At 49.5% G+C, this 16,671-nt stretch overlaps 5 protein-coding genes across 5 annotated transcripts; 2 read left to right on the top strand and 3 right to left on the bottom strand.

Moving 5' to 3' along the window:
• Positions 1-2,031: 2,031 nt before the first annotated feature.
• Positions 2,032-3,353, bottom strand: BC939DRAFT_172928 (uncharacterized protein). The gene has a single exon (XM_051550387.1). The coding sequence runs from the start codon at positions 3,252-3,254 to the stop codon at positions 2,331-2,333; it is 924 nt and encodes a 307-aa protein (XP_051411767.1). The 5' UTR covers positions 3,255-3,353; the 3' UTR covers positions 2,032-2,330.
• Positions 3,354-4,843: 1,490 nt separating this feature from the next.
• BC939DRAFT_452898 (uncharacterized protein) lies at positions 4,844-6,100 on the top strand. The gene has a single exon (XM_051555853.1). It carries the CDS (start codon positions 5,149-5,151, stop codon positions 6,019-6,021), a length of 873 nt encoding a protein of 290 aa, XP_051411768.1. The 5' UTR covers positions 4,844-5,148; the 3' UTR covers positions 6,022-6,100.
• A 3,673-nt stretch (positions 6,101-9,773) lies between these two features.
• Positions 9,774-12,112, bottom strand: BC939DRAFT_397694 (P-loop containing nucleoside triphosphate hydrolase protein; the record flags this gene model as incomplete). Its single annotated transcript, XM_051552371.1, has 4 exons — positions 9,774-10,346; positions 10,435-11,230; positions 11,324-11,840; positions 11,938-12,112. 4 exons carry the CDS (start codon positions 12,110-12,112, stop codon positions 9,774-9,776), a joined length of 2,061 nt encoding a protein of 686 aa, XP_051411769.1.
• A 292-nt stretch (positions 12,113-12,404) lies between these two features.
• BC939DRAFT_452904 (cupin-like domain-containing protein) lies at positions 12,405-14,086 on the top strand. Its single transcript, XM_051555854.1, has 4 exons — positions 12,405-12,623; positions 12,733-13,374; positions 13,482-13,565; positions 13,650-14,086. Exons 1-4 carry the CDS (start codon positions 12,527-12,529, stop codon positions 14,057-14,059), a joined length of 1,233 nt encoding a protein of 410 aa, XP_051411770.1. The 5' UTR covers positions 12,405-12,526; the 3' UTR covers positions 14,060-14,086.
• A 154-nt stretch (positions 14,087-14,240) lies between these two features.
• BC939DRAFT_397625 (Biopterin-dependent aromatic amino acid hydroxylase-domain-containing protein) lies at positions 14,241-15,891 on the bottom strand (the record flags this gene model as incomplete). The annotated part of the gene is made up of 4 exons (XM_051552365.1): positions 14,241-15,090; positions 15,184-15,355; positions 15,509-15,651; positions 15,740-15,891. The coding sequence occupies 4 exons, from the start codon at positions 15,889-15,891 to the stop codon at positions 14,241-14,243; spliced, it is 1,317 nt and encodes a 438-aa protein (XP_051411771.1).
• Positions 15,892-16,671: the final 780 nt, after the last annotated feature.

Here is a 16,671-nt window from a genome sequence, read left to right on the forward strand (position 1 = left end):
CCGAGCAGAAGTGAAGCCTTCGATGTGTTTGCAAACGTCTCCTAGCTGTCCGAATTTGCTGGATTGTTGGTACCTGGAGCGCCAATCCCAGTAAATCTCGCTCAATTTCATCTGATACTGCCGGCAATGGTTGGCGAACAGGTGTCGTCATATTGTCCACCGCCTTGTGCGCATCCTCATGCAAGTGGTCTATACACGCCTCTGCATCCACATTCATATATCTACGATATAAATGGCGTCGTCTTCGTCGTTCTTCTCTGTATCGAGCCCGTCTCTCGATGTCCCGCAGGCGTGTTGCTCCTCCTGCTGTTGCTTCTCCTGCTGCCGCTCCTCTTCCAGCTGCCGCTGTCGGTCACTCTCTTGCTGTTCTGCCCGCCGCCGCTCCTCTTCCAATTGTCGCTGTTGTTCCCGTGTTTGCTGTTCTGCCTGCTGCATTTGTTGCCGAAGGTGCCTCTGTACTACTTTCAGTTGTGCCCGCTTCTGTTTAATCCATTGTTGATCGAGTCTGTGCTCTTCTCTGTCGAAAGCACGGTCCAAGTCGTCTTGATTACGCAGTCGATTGCCTGTCATGTTTACCATAGCACGTCGAATGTATTCCTGCTTCCTTACGCTACGCTGGCTGAGCGTCTCTTGGACTCGCGGTGTGAAGAGCGCAGTTTCCGGATCCAAGTTGAGAATTTCCTGAGACGACAGCAAACCGTTGTTCTGCTCTCCATTGTCTTCCTCCAGTGGTGGTTGATCCATCGGTTGTTCTGCATTGTTATCTCCTCCGCCTTCGGACCTTTCCTCCTCACTCGCAGCTTCGTCGGGCACGCTGTCATCGTCGGCAGTCGCAGTATCCCCTACAGGTAGAGGTGATACCGCCCTGTCTAAATTGTCAACTGGTGCTGGATGCACAGCGGCGGGCTGTTCATCTTCGTCCAAGTCATTTGGCGCCTGTGGCTCTTCCAGATCGGATGGTAATTCCTCCAGTAGCTCATCAATCCATTGTGCAGTAGCTTCCTGGACATAATCGCCCCCGTGCACGATCGCCTGCAATTCCTGGAACCAAGGCGGAGAGGCTACCGTTCGCACGTTGAACCGCTGTCTAAACGTTTGCCAACTTGCTAATTCTGTGTGAGTAGTGTTCAGAATCTGATCAACAAAAAATACTCCAACAGCTCCAAGCCCTATTCTGATCTCTTCGGTCAGTCTATCACCAATCCAATCCTCAATAGTAATCGCATGCTGGGAAAGGTCCATCTCCGATGCCATCGTAACGTCGAAGGTGATCTGTCGGTCCGCCATAATTTTGCATATCTGGCTGATCAAGCAGTGCTTAAAGCCCTGCACTCGTTCTGGAGCCTTTGTGGGACAAACGGTGGTGCACTGTCGTTGTTGGAGCTGGAATAAACGAACACGACTCGCCCGTCCCACTATGCTGTTGTCGTTCAAACGCAGAAAAAGTGTTGAGATGTGCTCTTCTGCTTGTACGTCTGCTAGGTGTCGAACTGCAAACAGTCGATTGTGGTGCATGACGCTGTTGGGAGTTGTGGATGCCATCCTGGACTTGCTTTTGCATATCTTCATGTAACGCCCTGTCAACTGTTGGAGCGTCGCCGGAGGCAGAACATAAATACTAAGAAGGTACAATATTTTCGGCAGTAGCACTGTGTTGATAACATATGCAGCCTGTCGGTCCGTGATGCTCTTGTATTCGAGAATATTGCAGATGGTGTTAACCTCGTTCTGCACATGGCGCTTAACTGGTCCTGTGTTCCCCGAACTGTTGATCCACACCCCCAAAATCCTGATCAGTCGGTCCTTGTGTACAGCGTACAACTCCTCCGCCGGTGTCCCAAACCGTAGTGGCTCCTCTCGAACTGGGCTGTTGAGCGCCGCCACCACAGTTTTCTTTGCATTAATCTCGATCCCGTTTAATGCAAAAAAGGACATGGCGACGTCCAGAATCTCCTGAATATTCTCCCGAGAGTCAGAGATCCATGTCGTGTCATCGACGAATGCAAATGTGGAGACAGTCAAGGGTTTTCCAGGTCCATTGAGAGTGTATCCTGTGCACGACTCCATCACTTCACACAATAAAGCGTCGTATGATATCCTCCACATCAATGGACTCTCGACCCCACCCTGGTCCAGCCCGCACTGAGGGTGATAGCCATCCGTGACGCCGTAGTCGGTGATGATCCTGTTCTCCTTTGTCTCTGCAATCGTCACACATAACCGAATGAGACTTTCCGGGATCCGTATGCGTCGTAGTCCTCTAGCAAGCATTCCGTCTGTCCCACACGACACAGAATCGAAACACCGCTTCATTCCTGAAAAACAATCCACTATTCTTTTTTGAATTCTCGTGCATCCTCCAGGGTAGCTTGCAGCACATAGATGGGATCCTTGGTCGTGGTGCCCTTGAGAACCGAGAAGTTGGGACCCTTGAGGATATCGTGTTTCGAGAGGATAGCACTCAGTCGACTCGTGATGATGGAAAAAAGCAGCTTGCGGCCATGTTCCAATAGCGTGATTGGACGCACATCAGCAAGACTACCTGACCACTCCGTTGCCTTGGGGATGCAATAAACGATCCCCGTCTTCCACTCAAAAGGAACGTCTTCTTGGAGCAAACACGCACAGATCAGCTGGAACAAAATGTAGTCGCCCACACCTCCTTGCTTCAAGAAAAGATCATTTGCTACCCCTGATATTCCTGCTGCTTTAGCCTTGGGTGATTCTTTCAGCGCCGCGAGAAGCTCTTCCATGGATGGTGGGTCCATCAAGCCATTGTACCATGTTGGGTCAATCCACTCTTTAGGTTCGTATTGTGCCTTCCATCGTGGGTGATCGTCTAATGGCTGCACCTCCCGCCTGCCATGCCACTCATTGAAGTGTCTCTTAACGGTGTCCTTCACTTGGTCGCCCTCCTTGACACTGACAACATTTCCGTTGATTGTCTGCTGTACTCTATCAATGACCACCTTCCCACGATGGCGGTCGAGAATGCTATCAAGCATTTTGCCGGGGTTCCCACGCATCTGGTCGCACCGGCTGTCTATCGCCTCCTTGATCTTTGTGCGCTTGATGCTCTCTCGTTCTGCCTGCATGAATTGTATGGCATCGTGCCAGTACTTCTTGATGTCACGTATCCATCCCGTCCATGTTTCTTCCTTATCCGTCAATGTCGGTGGGAAGGCAATGGCTTCAACCGGAGCGCCAGCGTGTTCGTTATACGTATCGATCTGTGTCCGAAGTGCGTTGTCCATCGTTTGTATCGTATCCCAGATTGTACCATCCACATTCGGTAGCGTCGCCCTGAAACGCTTGGCGAGTCGCTTCAGTCGACCACAAGCACGGATGATGTGAGGGGCACCATCACGCTCATGCTGCTTCTTGCTGGCCTTTGTTATGTGTGGCCGTTCCAACTCGTCCCCACTTATCAATCTGTTGCAGATCTTCGCGCCAGACCTGCTTGTGGACATCGCGAGTAGCGCTGCAAGTCCACAGGTGATGGTTGTCCTCGTCCTGAACATCGCATATGCAGCAGACATATAGACTCGGGTGGGGGCCAGGCTGATAGACAAAGAGAACATAAAAAAATACAAAGAAATTTGCAAATGTGCAATTTATGATTCCAGGTAAGAAAAACAGGTCGACGACACGCAAGAAGAGGTGGCCGAGTCTGGTTCAAGGCGCTGCAGCGCTAAAACTTTGTTAAAATTACTGCAGTTTACCTACACGGTATTCGTGGGTTCAAATCCCTCCCTCTTCTCTTTTTTGTTTGCATTACCTCAGTTTATGATGTTTGCGTTGGCGTCAAACACGACATGAAATCTACTGCAAGTATATAACCCATCTGGAAGAAGCCTAGACAGAGATGGTGCTTCAGTTGAATGTTTGCCTGGGTAGGGCCGAATAGCTCAACTGGATTACGATGTCCAGGCGAGGATGCGATACTGGCACAAATCAAAGGAAATTCCTCAGGACATTACAGGAGGTAGAATTCGTCAAGGGAGACTACGCAGCTTCCATGCATTATGCAGATGCGTGTCGTTCTCGATTAACCTTTGCAGTAACATGCTACGACTCAGCCACATATCGCCTCTGGTTTGTAACTTGTAGTATTGACGGATGGTTTTCGCAATGGATAGGGATGATGACCAGTCGATGAAGCACGCCGTTTAGCGGTAATGCAGAATTGAGAGCCGACCAGATACAGCTGTACATTTGACCTTCCATAAAATAAGTAACTGTCTGTCCTCGACATTAGTAGCCTGAAGCCTTCAGTAGACCCTCTGAACTACACATCCCTCGTTAATCCATCTCATTGGATATTCACCTCTCTCTGTCTCGCACACGAACGAAAGCATGCATGTTCTTTTACGTCCTGTACAAGCTGCTGGCGACTGCCTTCGTCGCTGGAAATGTTGCTATCGCGGCTCTATACTACCGGGACCGAGAAGAAGAGTCCTGACTTTTATGCATTGCTCTCCACAGTATTCCTCACGTGCTTTCACTGCTATGCCGCGACGAAGAACGAACATCGACGGCGAATTCAAGCCAAATGACTCGGAAAAGGGGTCCCACTGCATCTGCAGTGGAAGTCTTTGCAAGCTGGCCACCGTTGCCAGCTACTGCTCCGTTTTTAGTCATGTGGGGTTTGATGGTTGAGCCGACAGCTAACCAATGGCCATAGCAGAAACGAAAGCCCCGAGTTGCAAGGTCTGCTAGTCGTTTTTTTACACACTAGGGTACTTTTTTTTGGCCGTTGGTACGCGGAGAAATATATTTGTTTTTTTTTTTTGCTAAAATTGCAATAAATCAAGTAGTGTTTCAAACCATGTTCTACTGGTGCCGCCAAGAGTGAGTGTCGAGCAACACTATATAGCCATCGGCTCTTCTTCATTCTCTCTCTTTCTTCATCGCTCCATTCCCTCCATTCTCTCCATTCATCCTCCCGTCATCGTTGTAGAACCACATCCACTCACGAGCCAAAAAAGACACTCCACTCCACAAGCAGTCCTCCCCCAGACCCCAATTCTGTTTCACACCTTTTTTTCATTCTTCTCAGGGACACTGCAGGTTCAGGCACACACCCACTCCGAGGTCGACTCGACTCGACTGGATGCTGCAATAACTCCAAACAGCCTCACACCAGCAATGCCGCCACTAGGAGTCCGCCTCCAGGCACCTCGTTCAACCCTCGCAATCCTTGTCCTCACCCTCCGCATCCTCCTCCTTGCCCTCGCAAGCATCAACCTTTGCGCCCTCACCGCTGCCTTCCAACTCTACCAATCCTACTCGCCTTACAGCACCAGCCGCAATTTACTCTACAGCTTTCAGGACACTCCACAGCTGGCTATCAACACCTTCCTCTTTCTCGCTGGCATCTACTCCTTCCTCGGAAACACACAATGGTCCAGGAGGGTGCGCATAATCGCAGGGCTGATCCTCTTAGGCTGCAACGTTATATTAGTTAGCCTCCAGTTCAATAATATCGCTCTCAACGGAGGATGCGAGCATGGCCGGATCTATAATACACCCATGGCCGAGGACAATACCGACGCAGGGCCCAATGGCAGTGGAGACGCGGGCGCTCAAATACCACCAGCCTCAGATATCATGTCATCACTAAAGCGGAGGTGTATCATCCAGATGGTCATTGGCATCGTCGGTGTATGCTGGAGTGCGTTACTCGCCGTCGAGCTCGTTCTGACCAACCTGCATCGGAAACGGGACCTGGATCATAAAGTCCGTATCTGCCGAGTAGCTTACCAGGAGCGTCTACGTCAACAGCAATTGTCTTCTTCTGCGGTGCACCTTTACCACCCGGACTTGTCACTTCAGGGCACAGGGAGGAGTCGAGATTCTTTGGAGTTGGAGGCGTTGCCGGCATATGAGCGGAGACCGACAGGTCCCCGTCCACAGATTGTGGATCTGGCGAACATGGGACGTTTGTCTACTAGGCCGACAGGAGGAAGACCGAGACCAGAGACGATTCAGTCACCGCCGCCGAGCTACCAGGCAGCATAACCCTAACACCCAAAACGTTCAATTATCGATAATAAATATAATCTTGACAATTGCTCAAGGGGAGAGGAAAATATACCCAAATACAAAGACACTGGAAGTGGTACCTTTTCATTTAATTAATTCATTTTTCTAAGTTAATGCATGCATGTACTCTTGTCTTATGGCCGATGTGAAGGAGAAGGACGCAATTGTCCGATCTCTGCCGGTGTCAACTCTGTTGATCCTACGCTTTGTGTGCCATGCGACAGAGATGTGGAAGGCGTTGTAGGTGTATGCACCTGTACTGAGAAGGTGTTCTCAGACTTCGGATTCAACCGCCTCGCAGCCCCTTCAGCGAGTCTTACCGGAGGATTCTTCGCGTTGACAACATTTGGGTGGCCCCTAGGTGTTCTCGGGCTGTGTTCTGGAGGCCGCTTCTCAGGCTGTTCTGTACCATCAATATTTTGACTAAACGAAATAGTCATCAGCTCGATTATTCCCTCTAGAGTTGTTCGCTGTCTCGGCCGAACTGGCATCCTTGTCCGTAGGCGGTGAAGGATCTGGTCGGTACAAGGCTGCATCTCTCACTCCTTACTCCTCCACAGCTTGTTGATTCCGCTCGGAATTGTGTCTCCGATAGATAACCATGAACCCCTCAATGATGAGCAGGATACCACAGAGGACTTCACAGTTGCTGATGCCTATTGGATATAACATCTCGTTTGTGTTGATAAAGTACGGGTCTTTGCAGCCTTCCTGATAGGACAGGATGTAAATGTCGAATAAGATGCCGATAGCAACACTACAAAGGGCTAAGGTGACGATGGGCCGCCTGAGGGTGGAGGAGAGTGGCCAGTTGTCGACACTACGAGTACATAAGGTAAAGAGGGCGATGCTGAAGAGTATGATGTTGGCACAGAGGTGTATAGGGTCCCGGAAGGATTCCTCAGTGGCGAAAGAGGCATCGTCATCTGGATGGGGCGGTGTATCTGATAGATAAGGGTTCCCTGCCGATGGATATGGTGATGATGTAGGCGAGAGCAGGTGCGCCGATGAGGACGCGAAACGGAATAATTGTATAGTAGTGCCGGGTCATTAGAAGGATATCTTGCGGAATAAAGTATACGGAGATGCTTGGCTGTCTTTATACGCTGTTTTTTTTTTCTTTTCTTCTCTTTTCAACACCACCGATTGCCCAAACCAGACAGCTTGTAGCTACGTAGATTGATGTCTGCTCTTCTACATTATCATTTTTCAGCGTATGGCCAGAAAGTCGACCGAGAAGGGCGACGCTTTTTAATCAAACCTCTTTGCCTCGAGGCCAAGGTGTGAAAATGGTGCTTCGCCCCCTTTTTGTAATATAAAAAAAACTGTGCTTCGCCGCTTTCACAACATCGAGTTATGCCCAAGAACGATACGGTCGGCAGCCAACAATATAATTTGAAAAAATCGAAAGGGCCAATAAAGTCGTAAACATGGTTACATGGTGTTGGTCCTGGCGACGAGAGAGGGAATGGAAGGGTCGAGTGGGTCGAGTGGGGCGATGGGAGAGGGAGGGAGTGGAGAGGAGTGGGATGAATGGAGTGCATTTGGCTTTTTCATATCTTCATTTTCAAACTTGATGTGTCAAGTAATTTGATAGATTCGGCGGGGATTGACAGGGCACGAAAGGCCTGACGCGTTAAACAGCGTGCTAGACTGGGATCGACTGGACCGAGGCTCTCGCTCTGAGCGGGCGACGCATGGTTGCTGCTGCGTCTCGCTCGAAGTAGACGGAAGCAGAGACTACACGAAGAGCAGTTTGTACAAAAGCAAGCATAGGAAGCCAGTTAAGAAGCGAGAAGCCACACACAGGCACTTATCCACAAGAGAGAATAGCAAAGACTGGGCCCTGAAGTCATATCTTTCTGAAACTCTGCTGGCCTCTGTGGCGGTCCGCTGCAGCTGTATGGCTACTGCAGCTCTTAGGTGGATCAGGGGACACTGATAGGTGAAGCAGAGAGTCAAATAACGTGCGAGGTAAACAAATCAAAAGAGTGGGCTCAGGTACTATGAGATGTCAGAGTGGTCAAGGTTCATACTCCAGTTCGATGCGGTGGACTGTGTTGATTAGCAAACCGACTCTTGAAGGTCCAGAGCAGTGGAGCAGTGGGGGCAGTGAAGGAAGCAGGATGTCTGCAGCGTTGTTTGATTGTGTGTGTGTGTGTGTTGTGTGCGTATATGCGTGTGTGCCTGGAGGGATCCTTCCTTGACCGCTGTTAAAACTCGCCTGAAGCTCACTCTCTACAGCGCTGATGAACAGAAGTCATGCGCTATTCCGGGCATGCAAATTGACTGCTGCGTTTTTGGATCGAGGGTCCCACAATTGTCAACCGGCCAGTGCGGTCCAACGATCAGATCAGTGATCAGTTGTTGCACTAAGTGACTACCTCCTGTGTAGTATAAAAAGACCAATCCACCTCTCTTTCTTTTTTCCCCTCGAAGTCTTCGTGCTTGCTCAGCATGGCGCGTAGCATCCCTTGAGGTGCTTGACCACTGGCTAAATAGCTGGGGGTTCTTGGCCTTGGGGGTTTTTTGGCCTCCTTCGGGGGGTCTTACCCTATTTACTTTGCTCTACTTTGCTTTACTTTGCTTTACTTTACAAAGATGACAAAGAAACAAGGGTGGGAAAAGCAGGGTTCATGGGGAATAAGGACAGGCCAGGTGCATCGCTCATGCTGCTTTCTGCATTCACTCTGAACCAGATCACTCTGCAACGTGTGCGGTACTCTTTTGGGCGTAGTCTGTTTCGTCTTCAAATATAATTTCCTGTCCAAGCATATCGACGCGTGCGTGAAGGAGCCCACGATGCAGCGACATGCAACAAATTCGCACGCTGAGCAGGCGTTTCCTTGGGCTAAACCCACAGCTATGGTTCCCTTGTCCTTGATCCGTGTTGCGAGTCGTACTTTGAACCAGCTCGTTTTGTATCGATTGCTTTGTAGCCGCATTGCCTCATTAAGCATCAGGAGCTGGACGCTAAAGACGCCTTGCTTGGCAGCACTCTCGACTCAAGTACACAATTAGGAAGCAAAGATGACGAGCTGAACAAGACTGGTGAGGAGGCACACGGACTATATAGAGCAAAAACATAAGAAAATAATAAATACAATAGAAAAAAGGCGCTTTACCGCACTATCTGCAATTGACTCTCCCAGTTGAGTATCCTTCGCATGAACAGATTCTATAAAACGCGGGTTAAGCTGTCGAGGTGCCTAGATAGTGCCGATTTACACTTGTGAATTTCTCCAAACAAAGTTTTGCACAGGGATACCTGCTTGCTCTTTGCCTGGGTAATGTGCCGCCTGGTCATTGCTTCCTGTGATACCTTCTCTGCTACAATCTCGAACTCTTGTAGCAAGGACGATGTCGGGTCCAGCGACGGCTTCATGTTATATATCTCCTCAACTCTCTGAATCGGCTGCATACCAGCCGTAAATCGTGCCGAGATCCGAAGCTAGGCTCTGTGCTTGCGATAGTCAAAGAGTATTGTAAGACACATATGTACCTTGAACGTTATGCCTGTCTTGGACCCTGAACCATTGCTATTCTGCTTCTTGGATCCATTCAAGACTCCGCGGCACAACACAATCGAAGATGTCTGAATCAGCTGTGCGCTGCAGGGCTGCGGATCAATCGAGCTAAGCAAATTTATGGCAAGCAAGTTTACTGGTGATGAGGCGATAAAAGGAAGCGAGCGACCTTTATTATTGTTTATTATTATTATTATTCTATTATGCTTGCCGCCGTCCAAAGTACTTTGGGGCAGCCTGCGATAGCCAAGCGCTCTCAAGGGCACTTACGCCTCGGATATAGTGCTTGGTCGTGAACACCAATTCATTATACATGATCGCCTCGCGCTTCCTTCCGAACAATGATGACGAAGGGTGGACACTGACGGTCTGTCCTCCGACGATGCTTTTATACGTCCCATCGGGCTGTAACAATGCCGTGTTCTGGAAAAAGCCTGCCAAAAAGCACTTTAGTACAATCTCAAGATCATGTCCGCATGATTTAGTTGCGTCCATCCCGGCACGTTCACAGAACTGGATGAGTTGTTTACGGACATCCATGACGTGGCGCATATGGCGCGAATTGATGAAGTTCTCACGGCACCAGTCCCGATCGCCCTTAACGGATTCGTACGCGCGGAGGGTGTTGAGTAAGGTAAGGTGGTCTCCGTCGAGAGAGATGAACTTCTGGCGGGCCTCGTTTGCCTCTTCGCGTTTGGCTGAAGGAGCAGAAAAGATGCTGTCGACAGAGAGAAGCGAAATGATCTCAACTGCTTCCTTTGTGCAATCCATTTTCTATTCAAGGGAGACAGCGAAAAGAGTCGATGATTAGTACACTGGTACGCCGGGTTGAATCAAAGCAGCTACAGTTCGATCTACTAACCTCAGACTGAAGAAGAACCTTAGCGTAAGGTGGATCTACAGGGAAAGCAGCCATCTTCTTGCCAGTCTCTGTCAATTTGCCCTCATCGTCCAACGCCTCCAGCGCATAAAGGTGCTCCAGCGACCTCAACATCCCCGACTTTGACGGCCGATCCATAAAGTCGAATCCTGTCACATCGTCAATGCCTGATGCCTTGAGGGACAGAATGGCAGATTCTAAGTTACATCTCTTGATCTCCGGCACTGTATCCTCCTCAAGCTGCTCGAATGCATCCTCAGTGTATAGCCTGAAGCACAGGCCGGGAGCCTCACGACCGGCACGACCCATCCTCTGTCTTGCGGACGATTTCGAGATCGGTTCTACCAGCAGCGACTCGATTCCGATTTTGGCGTTGTACCCTCTGGATTTGTGGCATCCTGTATCGATCACATAGCGAATATTGGGGATGGTGATGGATGTCTCCGCAATGTTGGTGGCCAAGATAACCTTACGTGTTCCGGGAGGTGAAGGTTCGAAGATACGTTGCTGTGTTGCTGAATCCTGTGCGGCGAAAATGGGGCAAGGGATGAGCTTCCCAACGGAGGGTGGGAGGTCGACTGCGTATTCTTCAATCAGCTTTTCAAGGTTCTCAATCTCTTCCTGACCAGTGAGGAAAATCAGAATGTCACCCGGCACTTCTTCTTGATGAATCTGGAATGCAGTGACCAGTGCAGAGTCGACATAGTCCGACTGAGGTTCGACAGTGTTGAGAGTCCTGACTGGATACATCCGCCCCGAGATATACATAATTTTTGCGCTACCAGATGGACCAGAGAGGAGCACCATGTCAGTAAATAAAATCCACGGTCGACAATCTCTATCCAAATATTCAATGATCCCTTCATCTTACTTGTAGAAGTACTCCGAAAACTTCTCGGCGTCAAGGGTAGCACTCATGATGACGATCTTGAGGGGCTGAACGTCTCTCCGACCCTTGTCGACCAGCTCCTGTCTCTGTTTCTGGATCGATTTGACCATCCCAAACAAGATATCTGTTCTCAACGTCCGCTCGTGCGCCTCATCCAGAATAATGACCGAATACTTTAACAATAGCCGATCTGAGAGCAACTCTCGCAGCATGATACCGTCAGTCATATACTTGAGTAATGAATCCTTGGAGGATGTGTCGTCGAATCGAATACTGTAGCCAACTTTTTGACCGATGGGCGTCCCAACTTCCTCAGCAACACGCTTCGCAAGGTTGATGGCGGCCACCCTACGAGGCTGAGTGATGGCGATGGTTCCATGTACTGCGAGTCCTGCTTCGAGAAGATATTGAGGGATCTGTGTCGTTTTTCCTGATCCTGTCTCACCCACGATCACTACGCATGCGTTGGCCTTGACCTCTTTGATGATGATATCGCGAGCTATACGTATTGTGCCATCAAGGTCATGGAGTTAGCCCATTGATACTCAGGCCCCACTGCAGTGCAAATCGACACAGATGCTTCTGAAGGCTCATACCGGTATAAATAGGAAGACTCTGGCGATGTTTCTTGAGGTCCTTGGCCCTCTGAATGATACTATCCGTGATCGGTTCCTTGTTCGCCAACTTCTTAGGCCGTGCTTCAGATTGGTGCTGCAGTTTCCGCTTTTGTTTTTTTGTCAATTGATCTGAATTGGCAGATACTGAGGGCATGGGTGATGGCCCTGCTGTGGGAGTTGAAGTTGGAGTTGAATCGGAGTCATCTTTTGCTGGTTTTGCCTTTGTGGTCACTGACGCCTCGGTACTGTTCTTGTTGTTCAGCTGTTGTTTGAACGAGGTCTCTGGACGCTGAACAGCTTCGCCATCGTCGTCAAATGTAATGACCTTTCGTTTCGCGGCTTGAATGCTGTTGAACATGCTGGGTTGCAAGCTGTGAATGAACTAGGTGTTGTGTTGTTCCTGAGCAGGTTGAAGTGCTGAACTGGAGGAGGGTAGGTTTTTTTTTTTTTTTGTAATGTTTGTTTTGTGTGGTGACTGCCGCCTTTAAACAGCATTATTACTGTTGCTCGTACCTTCGCTTCCAGAGCACGCAACAGAACCAGGACACTCAGCTACACAGAGATCAGCATGACAGGATTAGGACCAGGAAGCAAAGTCAGAAATGCATCCGAGATCAAGATGCGATTGGAGGAGGAGATCTGCTCCTTGATATCCGAGGTCCAAGGTCCGTTCCATCAACTGACTGTATATATCTAATGGGCGTTACTTAATTGTTACCCGCCAATGGCCTCACAAGTACTAAACAGCATCGCCCCCATTATAACCAACGACAGACTTCAACTTGTCAACGATCGAGCGGATAGAGCTTCCTACAGCTTTGGAATTTCATCGTTACGTTGCAGCCAACAGACCCGTCGTCATCTCCCTCCCTGCCTCCTGCACGACCATCCACGAACCCTCGTCCAGCCGCGCGGCACCAACATCACAAGAGAAGCAATGGGCCTGGCCAGCATTCACAAAGTGGACCAACGAGTATCTTTCCGACACATTGGGCAACAAAGAAATTACAGTAGCGTGCACACCCAACGGTTGGGCAGACGCGGTTGTCGATGACAAGTACTTTGCGATGCCCTGTGAGAAGAAGATGACGTTTGAAAAATTCTTGGAAGGGATGCCCATTCGGACACCAAAGAAGAGGGACGCTCAGTCTCAGGATTCATATGAGGATCTGGAGGCTCGCACTAGGTATCTTGAGCTGGAGTCCAGGGATCTCAACGGCGTGACAGAGACGACTGATCCGTATCAGGAAGTTCGCTACATTCAATTACAGAACGGAAACTTAATGACAGAGTATGAGGAGCTGTTGGAGGATGTTCCCTCGGAGATTCAGTTTGCGAGCGAGGCACTTGGCAAGAAACCAGATGCTGTGAACTTTTGGTACGGCGACGAGCGGAGTACCACCTCCCTGCATAAAGGTAAGGATAACATCGATGGATTGTCACACCTCGCACAAATGAACGCGCTTCATGCTTACATAGCTAACACGCTTTTTTTTTTTCTTCTTTTTTTTATCTTTTCTCAGACCATTATGAAAACATTTATGGTGTTATCACAGGAAGAAAGATCTTTACATTAATCCCACCAACAGAGCAATATTGTCTACATGGTAAAGGGAATGTAACCGTAAGGTGCAATGGCACTTGGACTCGATTGATTCATCTAACATATCTCGATCGCCATCTCGTCTTAGAAAACCATTATATCGCTGCGACCTATGTCGACACTCAGGACTCATCTTCATCACCTTCGCAGCCAAGCTCACCATCTTCACCACGGTATAAACTAGAGCCCATGGAACCTCTCACTTATACGAAATGGATCGGACTGAACCCATCGCATGAGCCCAAGGAAGAGCTGTATGAAAAATTTCCACGCTTCCATATGTGCCAGCCCTTCCGTGTAGAGCTGAACCCAGGAGAGTTGCTCTACCTGCCAGCAATGTGGTATCACCAAGTGGAGCAGGAGCCTGACCACGAGGGCAAGTGCATTGCGGTCAACTGGTGGTATGATATGGGCTTTGAAGGCGATCGCTTTGCGACAGCAACATTCATGTCGAACTTGGTTCAGCTCATCGATCAGATAGATGTCTCTTCTGAGTGAACGGCGCCAATAAAGATATCGCATTTCACTTTATTGTTTGGGAATGTTGAATATACCAGCTATGAATATGGCTATAGATATGGCTATGAACAGGAGGGCGAACATTGAACAAGTATAAAATTGATCAGTCCGTTTGTGTCTGAGTTAACAGAAATGATACTTGGCCGTGCATTATCCCCGCTTAAGCGAGCCTCTCCAGGGCATCGACAAGCGTCAGCATGTCGGTCTTGATGGACTGTGCATATCGCAAGACCTTGTCCTTCGAGTCCAGAATCTCAATGCTCTCCGTGTAAGCATTGTACCGGACAGAGAAAGGTCTCTGCAGAGAATTCGCAAACTGTCGAACGCGCATCTGTGCATCCTTGAAGGACTCTGCAACAAAGTACACAGGCTGGTACTCCGTGATCGGATACTTTTGCTGTGCGACCTTGGCGGGCTCAAATGGTCTGATCTCGGGCTTGTCACTGAGGCAATACTCGAGTTCACCAAATGAGGACAACAATCCAGCACCATAAACACGGAGCTGGTCATCCTGACGACAGAGACCAAACTCAACTGTGAACCAGTAGATGGTTGCAAGGTGTTCAATATCCGAATCACTCGCACCCAAGGAGGCCAGACCAATCTCCTGTGAAAAATCTGCAAAGTCTGGGTTGGCGAACAGAGGCACATGTCCCAGGAGCTCATGACAAACGTCCGGTTCTGGAGTGTACAGTGGTTTGGAGTGGTGTCGAATGTATTGGGTCGAGTGGAAGACCCTAAAGGCTAGGCCGTTCAAAAAATCGCGGCTTGTCAGCAGACCCATGACAGGTCGTAGGGTGAAACCGGTGCAGTCCTTCAAAAACTTGGAAACACCGTCGAGCTGAGGGATTTTGGAGGGTCCATAGCCACAATTTTGGACGAGCAGTGGGAAGACGTATTGGTGCTCTCTGCAGGCGTGGGTCGGGAACATGGTGATCAGCTTGTTGAAGACAGTCGTCCAAGTGTCGATCTCGACCTGCGTGTACTCGACGTGAGGAATAGACTGGCCACTAATGAAGGTCAAAGTTAGACATAAGCAAGCACACACGAAAAATGCATGTAGCCTACTATAATGACGTGAATGAATGGCTGCGTGAACGTACGTTCGATAAGTCTTTGCAATCTTGGTTATCTCGGCACGGCGCGCTCGGTAGACTGCATCCTTTGCACCAGGATGGTCGGCATCAAGTTCTTCGCCCATCTCAAGCACTTTGTCAGCAAACGTATCCAGGTCGACCATCTTGCGAGGAAACCATGGCGTCGACTCTGGCAGCTCTGTTGTTAGGTTGGGGGGGGAGGGGGAGAAGATCAAGAAGATATTTGCAGTCAGTGCTTATGCACTGGTCATCTCTGTCTTTCGGAGGTGTTTATATTAGCAAGCAGATGACGAGAGAGAGATCCTTTGGACCATACCAGATTCTGCAGCACCAGAAGCACCACCTGTGCCTACGACGTGGACCTGCTTGGCCAGACCCGCAAGCGATTTGGTGGCCTGGCTGACCTGTTCAGCATTGACGGCATCAAAGTCGACAAAGAAATCATAGTCCCGCTCGGAGGTCTTGCTCGGTCGCCTAAACAGAAATGGACGAAGTAATACATGAGAACAAAGTATACATAGATTCTAGTGTGAAGCAAATCTCCTTGGAGAGGGAGACTTACGATTCAATGCGGGTGAGAGAAATGTTCATGGCCTTGATGGCGGCCAGACACTCGTCGAGAGCACCGACTCTGTCGGTCGTGGAGAAGTGGACGGTGACCTTGACCGGGGTGACCAAGGCGTCGGTGCATTTGTGAAGAACTGGGGAAGACATCTTGCCAGGCGCAGTGCTGGTTTCTGTTGAAATGTAGCTGTGAGTGTGTTGTGCGGTAACGACGAGGATGAAAATGAAGAGGAAGAGGAAGAGGAAGAGGAAGAGGAAGAGGAAGAGGAAGAGGAAGAGGAAGAGGAAGAGGAAGAGGAAGAGGAAGAGGAAGAGGAAGAGGAAGAGGAAGAGGAAGAGGAAGAGGAAGAGGAAGAAAAGGAGGGGTCGAGAATAGGATTAAAAACAAAAGACAAAAGGCAAAAGGGGCGTGGGACACTTGTCGCATTTGGGGAGTATTTTCCCCCCTCCCCTCCCACGGGCCACAGAGCGGCGCATGTGAGCAGTGCATATGCCTGGGCCACATGGCTGTGGCGCCCGGACACGAATGTCTTTTTTTATATGAAAGAGTATTGAAGAGTATTAAAGAGTATTAAAGAGTATTGGGTGCCAATGTCAGTTATCTGGGGCTTCCTGCCATCCGGCAGAACACTACAGCAGACTGCCCCCACGAATGGGAACAGCAGACTGCAATGAACCACCCGACAATGCTGCCGAGATCATCAACCATTGATATGTATGATTATTATCATTACAGTCTTAGGTTAAATACTAAGACTAAGGAGCCAATTCAAGGCCACGGAGGAGGGTGCCTTTTATAGCAGAGTGACTGGCGCCCTCCTCGACCGGAGCGTGGATATTGGGAGGCAGCTTTTGTGGGACTGACAATCGACGCTGCAGAAAATTTGCCCAGTCCACAGCAGACCGAAAAAGCAGTCGAGACCCTTGGCG

This window comes from Gamsiella multidivaricata (assembly GCF_025024155.1).
Source record: "Gamsiella multidivaricata strain RSA 2152 chromosome Unknown BC939scaffold_36, whole genome shotgun sequence".
NCBI lineage: Eukaryota > Fungi > Mortierellomycota > Mortierellomycetes > Mortierellales > Mortierellaceae > Gamsiella > Gamsiella multidivaricata.